This window comes from Hippoglossus stenolepis, chromosome 15 (genome assembly GCF_022539355.2).
Source record: "Hippoglossus stenolepis isolate QCI-W04-F060 chromosome 15, HSTE1.2, whole genome shotgun sequence".
Lineage (NCBI taxonomy): Eukaryota > Metazoa > Chordata > Actinopteri > Pleuronectiformes > Pleuronectidae > Hippoglossus > Hippoglossus stenolepis.
In genome coordinates, this window is record NC_061497.1 from 11,100,141 (window position 1) to 11,108,854 (window position 8,714).

The 8,714-nt window shown below is 39.6% G+C and overlaps 1 protein-coding gene across 2 annotated transcripts; it reads left to right on the plus strand.

Annotated features, from left to right (window-relative positions):
- The first annotated feature begins 173 nt into the window (after positions 1-173).
- chrdl2 (chordin-like 2) lies at positions 174-7,451 on the plus strand. 2 transcript variants are annotated; one of them, XM_035179117.2, is made up of 11 exons: positions 174-298; positions 1,400-1,512; positions 1,601-1,694; positions 1,796-1,941; positions 3,327-3,420; positions 4,032-4,093; positions 4,545-4,713; positions 4,838-5,026; positions 5,114-5,287; positions 6,000-6,092; positions 6,183-7,451. In XM_035179117.2, exons 1-11 carry the CDS (start codon positions 232-234, stop codon positions 6,314-6,316), a joined length of 1,335 nt encoding a protein of 444 aa, XP_035035008.2. In that variant the 5' UTR covers positions 174-231; the 3' UTR covers positions 6,317-7,451. The 2 variants fall into 2 exon arrangements, with proteins under 2 accessions (XP_035035008.2, XP_035035009.1); XM_035179118.2 differs by having other exon boundaries at positions 185-298; positions 1,373-1,512.
- The last annotated feature ends 1,263 nt before the right edge of the window (positions 7,452-8,714 follow it).

Sequence of the window (8,714 nt, forward strand, 5' to 3'; positions counted from 1 at the left end):
TACAGTGGATTTGTTGGTTTTATTAGGTCACGTCTATTTTAAGGTCCTGCTTCACTCCACTGTCATCCCTCTGCCTTTCCAGATGTTGTGACGCCTCTGTCCTGAAGGAGGCGCCAGAGATCAACAGAGAAATACCGAGTTTTTTTTTAAAATCCCTGCTGTTTCTCACTGTCCTGCAGAAACATATTTATTGCGCACAGGAGAGCGAGTCGCGCACATGTAAAAAAAAAAATGAAGGCCATGCTTTTCCTCCTCTTCATCATTTGGTTTGCAGATGCAGAGCTGAAACCCAGGAAAGGTGAGTCCAGACCCTGCTCATGATCTTTCTCTCTCCTCTGGCATCAAACGTTCGGGGCTTAAAATAAGAGAAAAGCTTGAGAAATTGTGAGTGAAGTTAAGGACAGCTTTGTCGCACTTTGCCAAGAAGATGATCTCATACTTTAACATTTAACATCCTCTGTTGTTCTAAACACAGCTTTGGTGTTTTGTGTAAAATGTTGTCTGGTCATAGAAGCATTTAAAAGTGGAACCCTGAAGTCTGTTTGTCTGAACAGTCACAGGGCCAGTGGTGGGATGTAACTAAGTACCAGTAACTTTCGTTTCTGTACTTAAGTACATATTTCATGTATCTGTACTTTACTTTAGAAGATTTATTATCACATTCTTTCCACCTTTTATAGCAGCAAGTATTTTTGTTTGTTTGTTTTAACATTAATCAATAATGAGAGGATAACTGGTCCACTGATCCAGTCAGAGTATTCAAGTAGACAAATTAATGTGGTACCTTTACTTTTGATATTAGTTATTTATTTATACGTATTTTTAATAGCAGGTAATACTTACAAAATTTTATTCAAGAGGAAAATGAATATGGTACTTTCAATATTTTAAGTATATTTAATAGCAAGTAGTACTTACTCACTTTTGTTCAGGTAGAACAGTTAATATGGTACTTTTACTTTTAATATTTTTAAATATATTTAGTTGCAAGTAGTGCTTACTCCTTTCTACTCATGTAGAACAGTTAATGTGGTACTTTTATTTTTAATATTTTCAGTATATCATATAGCAAGTACTATTTACTAGCTTTTACTCAAGTAGAACAGTTAATGTGGTACTTTTACTTTTTATTTGTTTAAGTGCATTTGAAAGCAAGTGCTAACTTTAACTTACAGTTAATGTTGTAGTTTGTTTGAGTACTTACTCCAGCACTGCATTAACCTCAAATCAGATCAGTTGTATTTGTAGTGCATGTTTTTCCCTCTTCAGTTTTAAATACTTAGAGCTGATTGTTGACAAAATGACAAATGTTTAGTCAGATTAGTTCCCATGTAAATGCTTCTGTTTATTTGCACCACATGTGTCTCAATAGCTCGTCTGTCTCATCTCTGACACGCAGGCTCTGCGGTGGTATGTACTTTTAAAGACAAGACGTTCAGCCCAGGAGACAGCTGGCATCCCTATCTGGAGCCATTTGGATTTATGTTCTGCATGCGCTGCATCTGCACTGAGGTAACTGCTGATGTTTCAGTTTCTGTAATAATGGTTTAGAGGTGGGTTGGTATCCCTGTGCTAGTAAACTGGTGCTGTTCTCTCTCAGATAGGCCACGTGAAATGTAACACAATCAAGTGCCCGGCTCTGTCCTGTGAGAACCCAGTGGCTGTGCCTCAGCAGTGTTGTCCAAGGTGCACAGGTAGGTCTCCCCACACCTCTCCAGGCTTTTTGACAGAATCAATTTCTCATCTTTGCGACTTCAAACTCTAATCATCTGTGTGTGTGATGTGCTCTCCTCAGACGGGCCCAGGATCCCTGCAGGCCTGAGAGCATCAGTGAAGTCCTGCAGGCACAATGGGAGTCTTTATCAGCCGGGGGAAACCTTCACCAAGGTCGACCTCTTTCCATCCAAGCAGAGCAACCAGTGTGCCATGTGCTCATGCTCCGTAAGTAACAGACTGCTTTCGTTTACAGTCAGGCTGTGATTTATTGATCATATCTCGAATGCAGATAGTAAATAAGAAACTTGTGGTCTGAAGTTTTTAACCCTACATTCTCTCTCTTGTTCTCAAAGCAGATTTATCATGTAAACTTTACACACTTAAATTAAATGAAACAAAAAGAATCATCAAGATCCATTAATTTATTAGTCTGTGAGAAATCAATACAAATGTTGAAAAACAATGTGAAAGAAAGTGGAAAAGAATCTCTGGCTCTGCCCCCTGATCTGGATCCACAGTAACATTCAATGTTTTTTTTGTCTGATAACACATCCCTCCTGCAGTTTTAGCCAAATCCTTTTGACAGACAGACAAACAAACGCAGATGAAAACATAACAAATCTTTAGGTTTGTTTGCAAGAAAAAGTTTTCTGACTGAAAATTCATGGATTTGTCACGAACCTACTTTGATTTATATTTGCTCTTTGCATCTTAAACAACTCAAACCTATTCAGGAACATACCAGCACAGCTTTAAATGTCTAAAACCAAACAGGAAAACAAACATTTTTAAATATTAGCTGTGATAAAATTAAAACTTTTAAAGATTACTACATATGCACGAAGAGCATCTCTGCGCACAAACTTACTCCTACTAATGATGTGCAGTCAAAGTAGACATGCGTTGTTGTATCCCATGTATTTCTAAATACTGCAGCCGGTGAAAGCATCTTGCTTTGGTTTGCGTGTTGGCTTGGCGTGTTTGTGACTGTCGCCAGAGAACAGATGAACGTCTTCACATATATATAACAAAAGGCAGATACTGTAAAAGACGTGGAGCCAAAGTTGAAATCTCCCTGGACTTGTCATGATGCGAGGAGGTCATTTTATGAGTTGATAAGTGGTGTTCATTAACACACGTTTCTACGTTTCCAAGGAGACAAAACATGAACATAAACTCAACAAAAGGACTTGTAAACATTTTAGAACAGTACAAATTATGTTTGTCTTGATATTTATTTTATTTATCTCTCTGTAATAACGTTTAGAGCTCAGCTGACTCTGTTGTTCAGGCCTTCACAGATCTCTGAGCTTTTGAGAGAGTCTGTGAGAATTGTTACTTTGACACTAGTTTCTCCGATAACGGGGGAAAAGCTGATTGTGATTTACTGCAGTTTTACAATAAATGCCCTGAGATGCCCTGAGGTGGTTCAGGTAGTAAAGCAGGAAGTCCATTATTCATAGAGCTGCTGGTTCGTGTGTCCTATGTTCCTTACTTGTTTCCAATGAGCCGGCCAGCACCTCGCATTCAATCTTCAGCCTCACCTCACCTTCAGCACATACTTGGACAATGTAAAAGATGAGTAATTCTCCCTTCTCCTCTTTCCTCAGAATGGAAACATCTTCTGTGCTCTGAAAACGTGCCAACCAATCACCTGTTCCTCTCCAGTGTCAGTTCCAGATACCTGCTGTTTGGTGTGTAAAGGTAGTCGAACTCCAAGCGCCGAGCAGACAAAATGTCTTTACTCTGTTTCCAACCTGGAACAATAATCGCTTTTAGGAATTTGAACTGCGGGTCAGGGCTGAGCTTTTGAAAGAATGTTTAGTTTTTTTCTGATACTTATATATATGAAAAAAAATGCAGAGTTAAACTTAATAATAAAATTAGCTTTGTGTAGATGTAATGCAGTAAATACGATTATTTTGTGAAATATCACAATATGATCTTTTCATTATGGTAACATTCCACTCCGCCCAACAGTCCCCTCATGAAACCATATTTAAATTCACTAGATCCTGATTTTCATTTTGCACCAAATATCAGTTCCCTAAAGGTGCCCGATTTTTTTCCCCAGAGTTCTTCCCTGACCCATTCCACATTCTTCCACCAAGGTTCTTAGTAATCCATCCTGTAGTTCTTGTGTCATCCTGCTAACAAACAAACTAACCAACAAACAAATGGACAGGGGTGAAAACATAACCTTGGCTCAGGTAATAACATTGAAATACAGCCCAACCACTGTGTAGATGAACCATTATGTTTTTCTGTGGCAATTACAGTTTCCTCATAGGAGGTTTGTCCTTTTTTTCCTTTAGATCACGGCACCAGTGGGTCCTCATCGGCTGAGGATGGAAACCAGCAGCTGAACAGAGGCGTTGTATGTCCTTATTTTATTTTTCATTAAACTAATATATCATTAACGTTGCTTTCACATGGAACTTAAACTTAAAACATGTTTAAATGTAGAGGAAGGCAGTAAAGAGGTGCAGTTGCACTTAAATCACAGGACTTGGGTTCAAGTGTCACAGTGAAGTGTCATTGAACGTGTTGAGGAGGGGGCTGATCTCTACTGACCCTGACCAATCACCTCCCTGTGCAAGGGGAGAGGAAAACTATTATTTTCCATTGAATACTGCTGGGATCATTTGTTCAACTTGGCATCGCATTATTCAGATTCATACTGTGATCAATAAATACTAACACTTGCCCTCATGATCCACAGAGCAGTTGTCTTATGAATCAGACTAAACTATGTTGCTTTATTTGAAATGCTTATAGCTGAATTGAGGAAAGATAACTGCGTCTTGTTATTTCTTTGCTTTCAAAAGAGGCACTCAGTCGACCAGTGTCCTGCAGAGCCGAGCAAGGTGCGGTCCGACCGTGCCACTGCGCCCAGGGTCAGGACTTCTCCCAGAGGCCTGATCCTGAGTAAACTCAACCTCAAAGGGGCTTCGGAGACCACTGTGAAGATTCTGTTGCAGAGGAAACAACAAAGAGGTGAGACTTTGACAAAACAGAGCGATCCTTTATAGGTGTTTGATTTTTATGGACATCTTCCTCGCAACGTTTACGATCGTTCCCATATGCAGCCCAACGCTCAGATGTTTTCCATTTCTCTCAGCGTGTTTATACAATGGCAAGACGTACTCTCATGGAGACATGTGGCACCCAGTTTTGGGGAGGGTCCTGGAATGCATCCTGTGCACTTGTACTGATGGCCTCCAGGACTGCAAACGCATCACGTGTCCCAGCCAGTATCCGTGCCAACATCCCATGAAGTCAGCGGGAAAGTGCTGCAAGACTTGTCCAGGTAGAAAACGTGGCTTGTTGCATAATGGACCATTTATGATGTTGATCGGCTGTATCCACACAACCTGTGTTTTTTTTCTCTCCTCAGAGACCAAAGCTGAAAGTAACCGCACCCAGTGTTATCCTGGATTTAAAAACAGCGTCTTGGTGTATAAAGTCGAATCATCTCTGAGACTCGACTCGTCCAGCGCAGTCAGGATCATCGCTGCTGAGAGAAAGAGAACTGCTGAAGTTGAAGTGCAAGCATGGAAGACGGATGAAGGTACCGCCAACACTGCTGGGAGCTATGTTACAGGAGAAAATGGCATATTGACTTTTTAGCAAAGTTTGATGAGAAGATCAGTGATCCTCTCATATCTGTCCATTTATCTACTAATTCCACACATCACCGAGAACCGTGTTGAATTTGGTGCGAGTCCAATAAAATTTGAATAAACAAGCGGCCACCGCTGTGTAGCAGCGGCAGATGGGACTCATCAACTTAAGTGATGAAGATCGTGACAACAGGGATGTTCACGACAATGGCAACAACAACTTATTCTCCAGTTTGGATAAACAGGGGAACAGCTCTTTGTGCAGCAGCGGTGGCTTCAGATTCCTGCAGTCTGTCTTTATTTATCACTGCAGGTCACTTTTCCAGTTTCAGAAAGAACACTGCAACCAGCATCAAACAAACAGCCCATTCCAAACAGGCAGGTTTACAACAGGTTTTGCACTCGTTCAATACTAAGCTAGAGCCAGCAGCTGGTTAGCTTAGCTTAGCATAGAACCAAAGGAAAACAGAGCCATGACAGAGGTTTCTGTTTTTGCTAAGCTAAGCTAACCCCTTATATCCTGATAGTGGCTCTCATCTGACTCATGAAAAAAGTACTTTCCAAAATACCCCCAAAAAAATACTTTTAGACAAACGTAATTTATCGCTGCAGCATTGTTTGATTGTCCCCTGTTTTATTTATTTATTTTCATTTATACAGGTGTTTTGAAAATATTGGATATTGGTGACACTCAAAGAAAACACATCATGGATCATCCAGAAAATTACACAATGCTCACGACGCTTGATGAAGGTTTGTTGAAAAAGGATTTCATGATGCATTTGTATGTTTGTATGTTTGTTAGATGTGATTGTTTGTTATGTTTATTGACTTATTTTTCAGACACATGGAGTAAATTTAAAGAGGAGGGAGGAAACCTGACGAAAGCTCCTCAGACCACGATGTGTGAAGACGGGATTCGGGAGGTGATGACGTTCATAAACCCCGCTCAGACTGAAGGCCTGTGCTCACCCTGATACACACTCTTTGTGTCGATGCTCCACATAAGCACATGGTTGATATACATACTTCCTGTCATGCATGTTGCACTTGGATCCTGAATCCTTCCCTTTGTAATGGTGGAGATTCTAGTTATGATATTGTTGCTCATCAGTTAATTCAGACATCATTGTGCATCATGTTTGAACCATCGCATATTTGCATTATTTGATTATTAGGTTGCAAAACTATGGGTATTGCCAAATTCTGATATATTTAAATATATATATTTAAAGAATAATGTCCTAATATTATGAGAATTAAGTCGTAATTTAATGAGAAAACTTTAGAAAAATGTTTATCTCATTGTCACTTAAAAAAATTCTCCACATTCCTTGTGTTAACACAGTCTGATCTTCTGATTTTCCCCTTCTTTGACATTTAGTCTAAGATTACGACTTTAGTCTCGAAATATTTTGACTTTATTCTCATAATATTGCGGCTTTATTCTTGTAATATAACAATTTTACTCTCGAAATCTCGAAAATGTCCCCCTTTAAGTGGCCCTAATACTCTGTCATGTAAAACACAGGCTACAACTGTTCCGCCTCCACCTGTAATAATTCAATATGTTGGGAGACAAAATGCAACAAAAGGTGAAGTGAACGTGGAGACAGCCTCCGTCTCCAGCTCTGAGTCTGTAGTTTGAGACTTTGAGGACATTTAGGGATCAGTATTTTTCAAACAAACCCTTTACTTAAACATATAAATATAATTTGTATTTCAGAATATGCGGGGCAAGCTGCCATGTTCTGGAATGTAAAGGGTTTATTAAAGGATGTATGATCAACATACTGTATTTATTGTAAATATTGAGGGTTTTTTGGCACCTTATTTAAAGCGTTTTGGTTCTTGTATGATTTCTGTATATACAGTACATTTGTGTGGTTGAATGTTTTTCCCCTTTGCATGAAGTAGCAAGAGGCATCGCATTGTGGTAAATGCACAGTTTTATCCAAACAGTGGTTTGTTATCACAGCCTAATGACATCTTACAACTCCACATACCAGAACTATTTCAATTTTAAGTGGCCATTGTTGATGTAGCTGAATTCACTCTGTACCCCCCTGCTCACAATTTTAACCCATAAAGTTTTGTCTGTGTTTTACACCAGTCAGCAGCTTTTGTCTGATTTATTTCTGGCCGTAGCTTTCATGTTTAAATGTTGCATGCACTGGAACCAATTGTCCTTGTGCGACAGTGAGAATGTGTATTTGAAACAAGCTTAAGATGTGACTCAGAGCTCACAGTTGTTTTCAAAGCATTGTATAAAAATGATGCTGATTCAACTCTGATCCGCATGCCAGGCAACAGCGGACGCCATCATCGCCCCCAGGGCTTCAGTTAATGGAGCTCCGGAAGGCCGGATAAACTGTGTTCCCGCTGGAGATGAAATGTTATCAGAGACGTGAAAATCAAAAGCAGAAGTTGAAACTCCCTTCAACCTCCCAAACAAACACACATGTAATGTTTGCCCAGCACCAGTATTTCCCCTAAAATGTCTTGTTATTTGTTATTAGGTATATAATACCATAATCAGACGATGGTCCGAGGAGCTGGTTTCCTCTGTCTCACTCCCAGTGTTCACTCACAAAACGTGAGAGTTTTACTGCCCTGAAACAGCTGGTCTTTACGTGATTTTATTATACGACAAGGTTATTCATTATTCAGGATGGCACGTAGGAGCAGTTGAAGCTGTTGAAGTACTGCAGGAAACAAACAATTTAACTTGTATTTGCATTAGCAAATCAGCGCTCCCCACTTCCTGTTCTGTGCCTTGTCGAGTTGCAAAACAGCAACAGCCTCAAATCCATTCAACTGGCACGTTATTTATTGTCAAGGTCAATCTAACATTTTACTATTTATACATTTGACTTGAATTACCCTTTCTAACTGTTGAGAACCTCAGGGTTAAAATGTTGGTCAGCCAATGTTAAAGCTGCTATTATCAATATATTCACATTAACATAGAATCACATGTATGTGAAAGATCTTTCTTTTAGTGATAAATTCACAGAGCTATAGAGCTCCGTAGTGTTTTTAGCCACAGTAGCAGAAGTCTTAGCAAAAAGCTCTAAAAACTCACTGGTTATCAAGCAGCAAAGTTAGCTACTAGCTAGCAGCTAAAGAGCCAGATATTTGTGTCAGGAGTTGGTGGAGACCATAAACTGAGCTAAAAGAGAGAGAATATTTGACTTAGATTCACCAGATGGTTCAGAATGATGTCTCCAAATTAATGACAATCTGTATCTTCTGGATGTGTGACTGGCAACTTGACATTGACAAAACAATATATTGCTTTTCCCCCCAAATACTAGTAATTGCAAAAATATGGAAGGGCAATTTGCAAATATGCATGTGTCCCTCTCTTGTCTG